Raw genomic sequence first — 15379 nt, forward strand, 5'->3', positions numbered from 1 at the left:
TCAATACTCTTATGTTAGAAAGTTACCTATAATTTTTAGAAGCAGCAAAGAATCCTGTGGCACCTTATAGACTAGCAGAGGTTTTGGAGCATGAGCTTTCGTAGGTGAATACCTACTTCGTCAGATGCATGTAGTGGAAATGTCCAGGGGCAGGTATATATATGTGCAAGCAAGCTAGAGATAATGAAGTAGTTCAATCAGGGAGGATGAGGCCCTGTTCTAGCAGTTGAGGTGTGAAAACCAAGGGAGGAGAAACTGGTTTTGTAGTTGGCAAGCCATTCACAGTCTTTGTTTAATCCTGAGCTGATGGTGTCAAATTTGCAGATGCGCTGAAGCTCAGCAGTGTCTCTTTGAAGTCTGGTCCTGAAGTTATTTTGCTGCAGGATGGCCACCTTAAGGTCTGCTATAGTGTGGCCAGGGAGGCTGAAGTGCTCTCCTACAGGTTTTTGTATATTGCCATTCCTAATGTCTGATTTGTGTCCATTTATCCTTTTCCGTAGAGACTGTCCAGTTTGGCCGATGTACATAGCAGAGGGACATTGCTGGCATATGATGGCGTATATTACATTGGTGGATGTGCAGGTGAATGAACCAGTGATGGTGTGGCTGATCTGGTTAGGTCCTGTGATGGTGTCGCTGGTGTAGATATGTGGGCAGAGTTGGCATCAAGGTTTGTTGCATGGATTGGTTCCTGAGCTAGAGGTATTATGGTGCGGTGTGCAATTACTGGTGAGAATATGTTTCAGGTTGGCAGGTTGTCTGTGGGCAAGGACTGGCCTGCCACCAAGGCCTGTGAAAGTGTGGGATCATTGTCCAGGATGGGTTGTAGATCCTTGATGATGCGTTGGAGGGGTTTTAGCTGGGGGCTGTATGTGATGGCCAGTGGAGTCCTGTTGGTTTCTTTCTTGGGTTTGTCTTGCAGTAGGAGGCTTCTGGGTACACGTCTGGCTCTGTTGATCTGTTTCCTTATTTCCTCGTGCGGGTATTGTAGTTTTGAGAATGCTTGGTGGAGATTTTGTAGGTGTTGGTCTCTGTCTGAGGGGTTAGAGCAGATGCGGTTGTACCTCAGTGCTTGGCTGTAGACAATGGATCGTGTGATGTGCCCGGGATGGAAGCTGGAGGCATGAAGGTAGGCATAGCGGTCAGTGGGTTTTCGATATAGGGTGGTGTTAATGTGACCATCACTTATTTGCACCGTGGTGTCTAGGAAGTGGACCTCCCGTGTAGATTGGTCCAGGCTGAGGTTGATGGTGGGGTGGAAGCTGTTGAAATCGTGGTGGAATTTTTCCAGATACTCCTTGCCATGGGTCCAGATGATGAAGATGTCATCAATGTAGTGTAGGTAGAGAAGGGGCGTGAGTGGACGAGAGCTGAGAAGGCTTTGTTCCAGGTCGGCCATAAAAATATTGGCATGTTGTGGGGCCATGCGGGTGCCCATAGCGGTGCCACTGATCTGGAGATATATATTGTCATCAAATTTGAAATAGTTGTGTGTGAGGATAAAGGCACAGAGCTCAGCAGCCAGTTGTGCTGTGGCATCATCCGGTTTGGCCAATGTACATGGCAGAGGGACATTGCTGACGCATGATGGCATATATCACATTGGTAGATGTGCAGGTGAAGAAGCCTCTGATAGTGTGGCTGATGTGGTTAGGTTCTACAATGGTGCCCCCTGAATAGATATGTGGACAGAGTTGGCAACGGGCTTTGTTGCAAGGATAGGTTCCTGGGTTACCCTGCGCTACCAGCACTCCTAGCTATCATTAAACCATTAAATTAGGCTTGAATAAAGACTGGGAGTGGATGGGTCATCACACAAAGTAAAACCATTGCCCCATATTTATCCCCCCCTCACTGATCCTGACAACCTCTTGTCCATTTGCAGCAGTTGACCATTTTGATTACCGCTACAAAAATTTTTTCGCTCTCTTGCTGGTAATAGCTCACCTTAACTGATCACTCTTGTTAGTGTGTGTATGGTAACACCCATTGTTTCATGTGGTGTGTGTGTGTGTGTGTGTGTGTGTGTGTGTGTGTGTATCTTCCACTGCATGCATCCAATGAAGTGGGCTGTAGCTCACGAAAGCTTATGCTTAAATAAATTTGTTAATCTTCAAGGTGCCCCAAGTACTCATGTTCCTATAATTTTTTGGCACTCCAGTGATATTTTAGAAGTGGCAGCATATGCTTCCTAGATTGAAGTCCCTCATGATCATGGAAGTATTTTTATATATTTTAGATAGATTTATTTAAGGAGTTTCACGTACTGTTCCTGTGTCTGATTTGGTGTTCAGTGACAGATCTCCTGCCTACAACCCCATCTTGGGACTTATCAGGTAGAAGGAAAATATTCTAGGGTCTGTCTTTAATCGTCAATAACTAAACCACGTAATGGCATCCTTGATGCACTACCACCACCCCTCTGCTTCTGCTTACTCTCTCCTAAATAGTTTATACAGTTATTTTAACATTCCACTGATTCTTGGTATGGATACTAGTAGGCAAAACTTCTTGGTGGGGAGATCTAGCTTAACTTGTAGAACAACTTTCTGCATGGAAAGGCAAGCTGTTGCTGTAGCTTCCAGTTTATTTTCCAACTGGATATTTGAAGCAAGCGGTCTGGGATGACTGAGGAGGCAGTGCTTGTTACTCAGTTTTCTGGATTCATCAGTAACCTCTCTGGAGTCCAGGGAGATTACTGATAAACTAGGGAAGCTGAATAGCACATACCACCTCCTGAGCCACCCTGTGTGGGGCATAATAAAACACAAATTTTCCCGTAAAATTCTGCAACTGGGGGCCTGGCTGCCTATTATACCCACTCTCCATGTTAGAATTGTTTATTCATGTGTCTTGTGGAGTTTGATGTTGAGTAATCTGAAATGCTTTGGATAATCAAAGTAGTTTTTAATGTAGTAGAAGTAGAATGGTGGGAGGTCCCTACTCTAGTAGGTGTTCAAGTTAATGATTGTTGTACTGTATTTTCCATTCTCAGTAAGAGACCCTCATGATATTTGCCACACATTTAACAATTGCATGGACCATTGGTTCTCTTCAATGACATTTTGGGATGAAAAATGTTAGTGAACAAAATGAAAAAAAGTGCCATTATTAAATGCAGGGTTGCTTTTTGGGTGGGGATTTGTTTTGTCACGTGAATTGAGGTATTCCTTATAGGATGGGACAACTGGAGACAAAAAATTGGAACTACTTTAATCATAGTCTACAAAGTTTGAGTGGAAAGGAAGGACAAGTTTTGCTGGCACAGCTATGTCTGCTAGTAGTGTGAAAAAATTACATAGCTATGTTGGCAAAACCCTCAGTGTAGACACCACAGTACCAATAGTGTGTTTCTTTCAGCTTAGCTGGTGTTAGTCTGGCATGTGGTGTAGCTATGCCAGCAGAACAACAACTCCTGTCTGCTTATTCTGCATCTCTTCTACAGAGCTCTACTGGAATGACTGTGTTGTGAAGAGCTTTGTAGTTTGGACAAGCTGTTAAGTCCTCTCTGATGTCCCATAACTATATATGACCTAAAAGCAGCAAAGAGTTCTGTGGCACCTTATAGACGAACAGACGTTTTGGAGCATGAGCTTTCGTGGGTGAATACCCACTTCGTCGGATGCATCAATTCCAGACTAACGCGGCTACCCCTCTGATACTATGACCTAAAAGACACTATAATAGAGAAGGCATGGAATGAGTTTATGGACTGCATGTTACTGATTTTTCTTTTTTTAGCCTTTGCTGCTTGAAAGCAGGAGTTGACATTCTTACATAAAGAATTACTGGATGGATGGATAATGAACGACTGACAAAACCACTGCCAGATTTTTCTTACTGGGAAGGGATCCTACTTTCTGTTACCTGTAGTCGTAACAGCTTTAAGATATTGTGTTAAGATCTGTGAAGCACTGTTACAACCAATTACATGTAAACAATTCTGCCTTTGTTTTTCAGGTGATAATGACAGTAATAGAAGCAGAGGATTTGGAAGCAAAGGTCAGCTTCTTATGTATTGATTATACAAAGATTGTGTGTATTAACTAGTAATTGAAAGGAAGGGGAGGGAGTCAGGAAGTTTGAGTCGTGTATTCCTAGCTCTGATACTCATTTTCTTTGACAACTTGGGCAAATCATATGTCACTCCATGCCTCATTTTCCTCGTTTATAAATGGGATAATATCTATCTTGAGAGACTGAGACTTATTTTATCATTTTTTGGGAAGTGCTTGTGAGCTGCTTAAATGCAGAAAAATGAAAATATTAAGATGCATTTGCTAGAATTTAGCAGAAGCATCTTAAAGTGACATCGTCAAGTTACATTTCACTGGTGTCTTAAATTTCCTTGTCCACTTTGTACCAAATAACTTTGTTAAAACTGAAACATTTTTAAAAAAGGTAAATTTACTTTTCACTCTTACTTATTTACTATTGCATTTCGCTCATCTTGGATAATGAAAATATAGTAGCCAGTTTGATTTCTAATCAGTCCATTTCTGTTTTAGGTTTTCAAACACTAGACCGATGTTTGCAATATGGCTGTAGTGTTTGGTATGCAGGCAGGGCAAACTAGCTATTTAATAGATACTACGCTAAAAGTACAGGGTACTGTGCATATGCTTAATCTCTAGTCCTGGCTGTCATCCATCTTTTTCCTTCCATCAAACCATTAGGATTAGCCACTGTATGTAATTTAAAAAAGGTATGATTCTTAGTTCTCCAAATGTTGTTTAGTTCTGTCCATCAAGATTCCTTCACAATTTAACTTTTTAGCTAGTCACTAATCCCACTGACAAAGGAATATAGACTGCTTTCCAAACAGGCGTAGGATAGTTTTAGTATCCCAAGCATACCAGATCACTTTGTCACTAGCAACTATGGAGCACTGTTTCGTTTTTTGTTTTTAGAACTTGCTGGAATACCTTTATTTACCTTTTAAGAAAGAGATTTCTAATGGTTCTTGCTCATGTCCGTTCCAATGTAGGCATGTGTGCGTTGTGTGCACCATCGCCAGAACACTTTTTTTTTCCCCTAGTGCTATCTGTCGGGTCAGCTCTTGGAGTGGCGCCTCCGTGGTGCGGTATATAGGCACCTACTAGCCCGTCCCCTCCTCAATTTCTTCTTTCCATCACTGGAACACTCCTCTCTCTTGCTCAGCAAGTGATCCCCGTAGTGGTAGTCTTCCTATAAATAATTGTAACTAGTTTGTTAGCATAAATATAATGATAGATAGTCGGTAAGCACCTGCCCAGGACTCGGGTCATGCCTCGGTCCCAGGGCTTCAAACTGTGTGCGGTGTGCAGCAAGCACATGCCAGTCAGTGGCCCTCATGAGCTGTTTAAAGTGCCTGGGAGATGGTCATATTCAGGGTAAGTGCCAGATCTGTAGGAGCTTCAGTTGATCATCTTCCTTTTTTGGTCCTTGGTCTGAAGCTCCTACTTACAGAGGCAGCACTCAGTCCCATTTCAGAGCAGCAACCAGACCTGGTACCAAGCATCTTTTCTACCAGGAATGTGCAGGTATCTGTTTGGGACACCAGCATGGCTTGGGCTCCCCAGTACCATCCTCCTGGCACTGGCATGCTTCTCAGGCGCTGACAACTTGGCACCGATCCCCATCACCAGTGCTGAAGAAGTGGTCAAAAACGTCTGATCGGGGAGATTCCCCCTTGTGAGAAACTGCTGAGAGAGTGTCATCTGTGGCAGACCACTCTTCATTTGGAGGCAGCTCAACCGGCACCATTGAGTCTGGCATCAAGAGGCTCCTCACATAGGGTGAGCTAAGAAGTGGACACGACCCTAGCAGCACCCTTGACACTAGAGGCATATGAGGAGGCACAAAACCTTTTCACTCTCCAGGCACTGCTGTCCCCAAGCTGAGGGCTGCAGGGAATAAACCAGGTACCACTGCTTCCGGCCACAAAAGGGTAAGCACCAGCCCTGAGTAAGCCCACAATGATGGCTGGACACTGCTGTCCATCCCGCTCATCATTGGGAGAGTTGGCACGGAGACCACACTCACCGCAGCGATGTGGGACCCCACCTAGACACCGGTCATACTCCTGGCACCTGTCATACTCCAGGCGCTGATCACAATCTCCATGCCTCTCTTTGCCATGGCATTGCTCGCTGTCTGCACCACTTGTTGTTGAGACACTGCTCTACATCACGGCAAAGCTCCCCATGGTGGCACCATTATTCATTGTAGCACTACTCTCCTCAGAGACACTGCTCGTCACCAGAGGTCACGGCACCACCCTGGTCATCTAGGGGTGGGTCCTCTGGCTCAGAATCGCAGGCAGAGTTGTATGCCTCATGAGGAACTGGATCCAGAGTGGATGACAGATGCCCTGCAGGCAGGACCCAGGAACCTGTCCCAACAGGGTGGGGTCTGGCCAATGGCAGATGCCTCCTCAGTGGCTAGTGTAGACCCCTTGGCCGCAAGTGGTCTAGGTCTCCCACAGAGTGATGCTGTCTTTCGGCACCCTGAGAGGGGAGGGTTCCCCCTCTGGTCCCTTCTGAAAGAGGATCGGTCCCTGTGGAGAAAAGTGTACTCCACAGGGGGCCTTCATTTTAGAATTGCTAACCACCAGGCCCTGTTTAACTGTTATGATTTTAATTCCTGGTTGGCAATCCAGAAGTTCAAAGAGCTCCTACTAGCAGACTCTAGGGAGGAATTTGGGACCTTGGCTGAAGAGGGCAGAGCAATAACCAAGGCGGCTCTAGTTGCCATGGATGTGGCGGCCTGGGCAAGGGTCGTAGGTGTGGTAATGAGGAGGAGCTCCTGGCTACAGTCGTCCGGCCTCTCTCATGAGGTCCAACAAATGCTTCAGGGCCTCCCATTTGAGGGGCAGTCCTTGTTTTCAGAACAATCGACTCCCGGCTCCACAGCCTCAAGGATAACCTTGTAATCATTGGGTCTCCCCTCCCCCTCCTGGAAACATTTTAAGCCGCAGCCTATGGGTCGGATTTTGGGCAAAGGAGGAATAGATGTTTCAGAAAGAGACAGAGCCCTCACTTCTCAACAGCCTCAACATCTGCACCCATGAGATAATCATCGGGCAACAGACAAAACTTTTGAGGATGTGCCCAAGGGCGATGCTCACGTTCATACCCGTATGGTTTTAGACTGTTGGTTCCAATTTTACTGGGCGTGGGCCAACATCATGTCTGACGGATTGGTGCTCCTCATAGTAGAAGTGGGATACACCTTGCAGTTTCTCCTCCCCTCCTTCCCACTCCCCATCCCTCTTCATGTACCCTTCTCACAAAAACCTCCTGGCCCAAGAGGTGCAGTTATTCCTAAGGGCGGGAGCAGTACAGGAGGTTACCACAGTGGTAAGAGGCAAAGGGGTTTATTTCTGCTATTTCCTGATCCCAAAATCCAACAGGGATCTCAGACCCTATCCTAGACCTCAGGAACCCCTCAACAAGTTCTTGAAGAAGCTGAAGTTCTGCATGGTCTCTCTGGCCTCAATTATTCCTTCCCTAGATCCAGGGGACTGGTATGCCGTCCTCGACTTGAAAGTTGTATATTTTTATACAGCCGTCTTCCAGCGGTACAGAAGATACCTTGAGTTTGTAGAAAATCAGGAGTACTCTCAGTTCAAGGTTCTGTCCTTCGGCCTATTGGTGGCCTGGAGAGCCTTCACAAAATATATGGCAGTGGTGGCGGCCTTCCTCATAAGGAGAGGAGTGCAGGTCTACCCATAATTGGGCAACTGGTTGGTGAGAGGTCGATCCAGGGAGTTAGTGGAACAGCATGTGCAGATTGTGCAGTCCACTTTCGAGAACCTGAGCACAAGTCCGTGCTCATGCCCATCTAGAGGATATCCTCGATGGAAACCAGGCAAGAGCCTCCGTGCCAAAAAGGTGCTTCAGGACCATCTCAACGCTCATTCAAGGCCTGCTAGCATGCCCCACCACCAGGGCAAGAAACTGCCGAAAACTCCTTGGGCATATGACCTCTTGCACTTATATAGTGCAGCATGCATGCCTCGGACTCTGCCCTCTACAGCTGTGGCTGGCATTGGTGTACATACCAGGGTGTCACCTGCTAGACAGTGTGCTTACTCTTCCCCAAGCGACGCAAGATGCCCTTCAGTGGTGGCTAAATCAAGATATAGTATGTGCAGGGCCTGCACCGTCAATGGAACCGGTCACGGATGCTGAGGCATCCATGGGGAACCCACCTGGAGCCCCTTGGGACACAAGGTCTGTGAGCACCAGAGGAGGTACACTTGCATATCAAAGTCCAGGAACTAAGGGCAGCACATCTTGCCTTCCAGGTGTTCTGCCGCAACCTCCGGGGCAAGTCTGTATCAGTCCTCGCAGACAACACCATGGCAATGTTCTATATAAACAAGCAAGGGACGGGAGCCTGATCATCTACCTTAAGCCTTGAGGCATTGAAACTTTGGGACTATTGCTTAGCCCACTCCATTCACCTGGAGGCTGCTTACCTTCCGTGCTCACAGAAATTAGCTCTTAGTTCTTAGAGGGCTTGGAGCACCTGTATCCACAGGTATGCCAAACTCTGCCCCCCGGGATCTCAACTTGGCCCTATCACAACTGACAGGGTCACCGTTAGAGCTGCTAGCAACATGTCCCTTCATTTATTTGTCCTGGAAGACCATCTTTCTGGTGGCTATCACCTCAAAGGGTCTTGGAGATCTGAGCCCTCATCTCCGAGCCGTCCTACATAGTCATCTTCAGGGACAAAGTGCAGTTGCGACTGCACTCCTCATTCCTTCCAAAAGTGGTCTCCCATTTCCACAACAGTCAGGACATCTTTCTCCGTCTTCTATTCTAAGCCCCATACGGCTAACCACGAACAGAAGCTGCACTCTGGATGTTAGAGGTGCTTTGCCTTTTTACATAGAAAGGACCAAACCCTTCCAAAATCCACCCAGTTATTTCTGTCTGTTGCAGAAAGGATGAAGGCCAGCCCGATCTCAGAGGTTTTACTCCTGGATGAAGTCCTGCATGAGCATGTGCTATGAACTGGGAAAAGTTCCTCCTCCATGTTTAACGGCACACTCCACACAGTCACAGGCCTCATCAGTGGCATTCATGGCCCATGTTCCAATTGTAGACATCTGCAGGGTGGCCACCTGGTCATCTAGCCATACGGTTACGGCACACTACACCCTTACTCAGCAGCCAAAGAATGATGCAACCTTCAGTGCAACAGTCCTCAAGTCCGTGTCTCACAGAAACTCTGACCCCACTACCTGAGTGTTTGCTTGGGAGTCCCCTGTATTGGAATGGACATGAGCACACACTTGAAGAAAAAATGATTACTAACATTTCCATAACTGTTGTTCTTTTAGATGTTTGCTTATGTCCATTCCACAACCCACCTTCCTGCCTTTCAGTTCCTTCTTGCTGGCAACTCTGACAGAGGAGGGGGCGGGCCAACAGTGCTTATATACTGCGCCATGGAGGCGCCACTCCAGGAGGCACCAGAGCCCCAAGATACTGAGTAGGGGGGAAGTCTTCCAGCAATGGGAAACGTAACGTGCGCACACCTATATTGGAATGGACATGAGCAACATATGTTGAAGAACAGTTAGGAAAGGTTAGTAACTGTTTTTTATGGCTTGTGTATATATAAAAGCTTTTTCTACAAATTCTAAATTTGTGCCAAGCTGGACATCATACTTACCGTTTTTAAAATGTTCAATTGAAAAAATATGAACTTGTGGATGGATCAGAGTATTCTGTTTTTTTAATCTGTATCTTAAATTTCACTTCGATTGTGATGGTTTCTTTGGAGGAGCCCAGAGTTTTACAGTAAGCAACATAAGTGTTCTAGTAGGTAAGTTTTTGAGCTCCTTGCCCTCGAGACCATAAGACAAAAGCAGACTATTATCTACATTCTTAGAATTTTTAGGTTAATAGCTGCCTTGAGCAGGGTGGATTAGATTTAATCATGGTTTTCTACATAAAAGTGATTCTTGTTGATTGTTATAACCTTAATACATATTCTTCACAACTCAGAGATAGATGTAGGTTTCATTGTTAGAAGGTACACACGATACATTTTTAAACAGTGATTTGTTTTGAGAACTTTTCAGATCAGTTTTACAGCTATATCAGAAAATGAATGATTGTTTTGGTTATTTCATTTATCCAAGGTAATTTGAAGCAGATATTTATGAAGTCATTGAGAGGTGAACTATCTCCAGTTTAACAGGTTAATCATTAACATTTTGAAGGATTTTCTTGTCATGCTGTATTAGGAGAACATCACCAGACAGACATTTAAATTGTTTTATTTAAAATTAACTGAAACAACAACATTAAGTATTCTGGATTTTTTTCTTCATCAGAAAACATAATATTTTAACAAAACAAGCATATGTCCCTCACTTCTCACATTTATGTCCAGACTTCTTCTCCTTGTCCAGATCTGTTCCACCCCCAACAATCTTCTATTCAATGAACTTTTTGAAACTTTGCACTTTTAGAGAGTATGTCTACACTACGGGATTATTCCGATTTTACAGAAACTGTTCTTTTAAAACACTTTGTATAAAGTCGAGTGCACGCGTCCACACTAAGCACATTATTTCGGCGGTGTGCGTCCATGTACCGAGGCTAGTGTCGATTTCTGGAGCGTTACACTGTGGGTAGCTATCCCATAGTTCCCACAGTCTCCCCTGCCCATTGGAATGCTGGCTTTTGAGATCCCAGTGCCTGATGGGGTAAAAAACATTGCCGCTGGTGCTTCTGGGTACAGCCTCACCCCTCCCTCCGTAAAAGCAGCAACAGCCAACCGTTTCACGCCTTTTTTCCTGGGTGAACTGTGCAGACACCATTCCACGGCAAGCATGGACCCTGCTGAGCTCAAGACAGCAATCATGGACGTTTTAAACACCTCACGCATTCTCGTGCAGTCAGTGCTGAACCGGGACCTGCAAAGCCAGGCGAGGAGGCAGCGGCTACAGCAGAGTGGCAACGAGAGTGATGAGGACATGGACACAGAATTCTCTCAAACTGCGGGCCACGGCATGTTGGAGATCCTGCTGGTAATGGGGCAGGTTCTAGCCATTGAATGCCGATTTTTGGGCCCGGGAAACAAGCACAGACTGGTTGGACCGCATAGTGTTGCGAGTGTGGGACGATTCCCAGTGGCTGCGAAACTTTTGCATGCGTAAGGGCACTTTCATGGAACTTTGTGACTTGCTTTCCCCTACCCTGAAACGCCAGAATACCAAGATGAGAGCAGCCCTCACGGTTGAGAAGCGAGTGGCTCTTGCCCTCTGAAAGCTTGCAACGCCAGACAGCTACTGGTCAGTCGGGAATCAGTTTGGAGTGGGAAAATCTACTGTGGAGGCTGCTGTGATGGAAGTAGCCAAAGCAATCATTAAGCTGCTGCTACGAAAGGTTGTGACTCTGGGAAATGTGTAGGTCATAGTGGATGGTTTTGCTGCAATGGGATTCCCTAACTGTGGTGGGGCGACAGATGGAACCCATATCCTTATCTTGGCACCAGGGCATCCAGTACATAAACCGCACCGGGTACTTTTCAATGGTGCTGCAAGCACAAGGGACGTTTCACCAACATACACATGGGATGGCCAGGAAGGGTTCATGACACTCGCGTCTTCAGGAACACCACTCTGTTTAAACGGCTGCAGCAAGGGAATTACTTCCCAGACCAGAAATTAACAGTTGGGGACGTTGAAATGCCTGTAGTTATCCTGGGGGACACAGTCTACCCCTTGGTGCCATGGATCATGAAACCATACACAGGCAGCCTGGACAGTAGTCAGGAGTTGTTCAACTACAGGCTGAGCAAGTGCGGAATGATGGTAGAATATGCATTTGGCCGTTTAAAAGTGCGCTGGCACACATTACCGACTCGCTGAGACCTCAGCCAAACCAATTTCCCTTTTGTTATTGCTGCTTGCTGTATGCTCCACAATCTCTGTGAGAGGAAGGGGGAGACCTTTATGGTGGGGTGGGAGGCTGAGGCAAATCACCTCGCCGCTCATTACGCACAGCCAGACACCAGGGCGATTAGAAGAGCACACCAGGAAGCGGTGCGCATCAGAGAGGCTTTGAAAACCAGTTTCATCACGGGCCAGGGTATGGTGTGACTGCTGTATTTGTTTCTCCTTGATGAACCTCCTCCCCTCCCTGCGATTGACTCATTCCCTGTAAGCCACCCACCCTCCCTCTTCGATTACCGCTTGCTTCCTGAGGAAATAGTCAGTCTCGTTTAAAAATCATGTATTCTTTTTTAATTAATTATAAAAAGAGGGAGAGAACTGACACGGTAGCCCAAGTGGGGTTTGAGCGGACGATAGGGAAGGAAAAGGCCACTAAAAATGAGAGCCTTTTGGTTGGGCTGTCCACTGGGGTGGAATGGGCGAGTGCACGGAGCCTCCCCCCATGCGTTCTTAGTCGTCTGGTGGGTGAAGAGGCTAAGGAACATGGTGAGGGGGCAGGATGGTTATACAGGGGCTGCAGTGGCACTCTGATCCTGCTGCCGTTCCTGAAGCTCCACCAGATGCCGGAGCATGTCCGTTTGATCACGCAGCAGCCCCAGAGTTGCATCCCAACACCTCAGATCTTCCTGCCGCCACCTCTCATCTCGAGCGTCTCTCCTTTCCTCTCCTCACAGTCACTGGCATCTTTCCTGTACTTTGCTACCACGTCCTTCCACTCATTCAGATGAGCTCTTTCATTGAGGATCACTTCCATGATTTCTGAGAACATTTCTTCTCACGTCTTTTTTTTCCACCGCCTTATCTGAGATAGCCTTCGAGACGGAGGAGGGAGACTTGAAAAATTTGCAGCTGCAGGAGGGAGGGAAAAAGAGAAGTATTTAAAAAGATACATTTTACAGAACAATAGTTATCCTCTTTCACGGTCAACAACACTATTCACCTTACATAGCAAATGTGATCTCACTACAAGGTCGCATTTTGCATCTTAATATTGACTGCCTGCGGCTTTGGTGTTAGAGATCACAGACGCAGGTCTGGGCAGCAGAATTCAGCTTGCATGTCAAGCCATTGTCTTTCGGCTTCTACAGCCTTCATATATGCAGCACCTTCCTTTCCCAAATAGCAAGAAAAGCCCGTTGAGTGCTGCTGCTTTCCTGTTAACATGCAGCACCAGAACCGCCCCCTTACAATACTCTGGGATAATTGCTTTACCTCTCCCCGCACCGCGTGGCTGGTATCATGGAAGATTGCTGCTAGCCACCCTCTCCCTCACCGCGTGGCTGGTAGCAGGGAAGTTCCCAGGTAGCCAAACGCAAAAAAGCTCAGCGCCAATCTGCCCCTCCCCTGTCCCCCTGCTTGGCTAAATGCAGGGAAGGATTTATTTTAAGCCACAGGCAAACAGCCCAACCATCTCTGTCCCCTTAATTAAATTCCCATATTTCAACCAGGTTACCATGAACGATATCACTCTCCTGAGATTAACACAGCGAGATAAAGAACGGATGTTGCTTGAATGCCAGCAAACACCGAGACCATATGCAGCTAGGCTTTGTCATGCAATGATACTAGATTACTTGCTACATGCATGGGGTGGTCAAGTGTCCTAGCATGGAGGACAGAATAAGGCTGCCCTGCCCAGAAACCTTCTGCAAAGTCTTTTGGAGTACCTCCAGGAGAGCCTCATGGAGATGTCCCTGGAGGATTTCCGCTCCATCCTCAGACATGTTAAGAATTTTCCAGTAACTGTACTGGCTGCAAATGCATCCCAAGTCCTCAAGGCAAAGTAATTATTAAAAACGCTTGCTTTTAAACCATGTTTTATATTTACAAGGTACACTCAGCAGAGGTCCCTTCCATGGCTTCATTGTCTGGGATAGTGGCTTGGGAAGGCTGGGAGGGTACTTCTGTCAGGCTGAGAAAAAGCTCCTGGCTGTTGGGGAGAATGGAGTGCTGTCTGCTCTCTGCAAGCTCGTCCTCCTCTTCCTCCTCCTCATCTTCCCCGTCGGCAGAATCCTCAGGCAAGGCTAAGATTACTCCCACCTCGGAATCCACGGACAGGGGTGGGGCAGTGGTGGCGGACCCCCCCTAGAATTGCATGCAGCTCAGCATAGAAGCGAAATGTTTGCGGCCCTGCCTCGGACCTTTCGTTCGCTTCTTTGGTTTTCTGGTAGGCTTGTCTGAGCTCCTTAACTTTCACATGGCCCTGTGCTGAGTCCCTGGTGTGGCCTCTCTGCATCATGGCCTTGGAAATTTTTTCAAATGTTTTTTCATTTCGTCTTTTGGAACAGAGTTCTGTTAGCACGGAATCCTCTTCCCATATAGCGATCAGATCCAGTACCTCCCATGTGGTCCATGCTAGAGCTCTTTTTCGATTCTCGGAGTGTATAGTCACCTGTGCTGATCAGCTCTCCACACTGGGCAAACAGGAAATGAAATTCAAAAGTTTGCGGGGCTTTTCCTGTCTACCTGGCCAATGCATCCAACTCCAGATTGCTGTCCAGAGTGGTCACAATGGTGCACTGTGGGATAGCTCCCGGAGGCCAATACCGTTGAATTGCGGCCACGCTAACCCTATTCTGAAATGGCAATACCGATTTGAGTGCTACTCCTCTCGTCGGGGGGGGGGAGTACAGATATTAATATTAAGAGCTCTTTATATCGATATAAATGGCTTCATTGTGTGGACGGGTGCAGGGTTAATTTGGTTTAACACTGCTAAATTCGGTATAAACCCGTAGTGTAGACCAGGCCCGAGAGTTAAGGGATTGATTGTGTGTACACAAATTTGCAGAGGGACAATAAAGTTAAGGTCTGTTTCTCACCTCTCTATATTTTATTTATTTATTTATTTTAAAAACATTTTTGCTGTTAACAAGCATGTTACCTTTGGAGACACAAATTCTCAGTTTGAGAACTGCAAAACTAAGCATCTCTGATGGTATCTTGTAGTCTAGCGCCGAGTCCTATTGGATAGATAGAAAGATTAACCTTAAATCTATACAGAAGCCTGTGGAACGCGATAAGATTGGGTCCCTAATCCATGAACTATTGGAACTCATTTACAAAACTTTTCTTAAATATTACATTAATATATTGTCTTATACTAAAGAATTTGAATTTATAATTCCTATTACATTATAGCTAAAAGAGAGCTCCTCATGGATCTTAATTAAAACAATCCTTTAGAAAGGTTTTTTCTCTCAAAAAGCATTTTATCAAGAATATCCAATTTAAATAAAAGAAGTCAGGGTTTTTTAAAAAAAATCATTGATTTTTATCCACCCTGGCCTTGAGGTATCCAAAGATAGATTTTTCCTTTCTGTGGTTTGTTTCCCCATACTGGACTATGTGGGTGATTCCTCACCTCTGGTCAAATGATCAACATCTGGTCTCTTTTCTGACCATACTAGCAAACTA

General features: G+C 46.0%; 1 protein-coding gene across 2 annotated transcripts in view; it reads left to right on the forward strand.

The window, feature by feature from the left end:
- The window catches only part of DDX4 (DEAD-box helicase 4), a 116816-nt gene that overhangs the window by 60346 nt on the left and 41091 nt on the right, over window positions 1-15379 (forward strand). For both annotated transcript variants that reach the window (XM_050946952.1, XM_050946953.1), the window contains one exon: window positions 3961-4002. In XM_050946952.1, the coding sequence (XP_050802909.1) occupies window positions 3961-4002 (42 nt within the window). The remainder of the gene's footprint in view (window positions 1-3960; window positions 4003-15379) is intronic.

This window comes from Gopherus flavomarginatus, chromosome 3, assembly GCF_025201925.1.
Source record: "Gopherus flavomarginatus isolate rGopFla2 chromosome 3, rGopFla2.mat.asm, whole genome shotgun sequence".
In the NCBI taxonomy this organism is placed as follows: domain Eukaryota; kingdom Metazoa; phylum Chordata; order Testudines; family Testudinidae; genus Gopherus; species Gopherus flavomarginatus.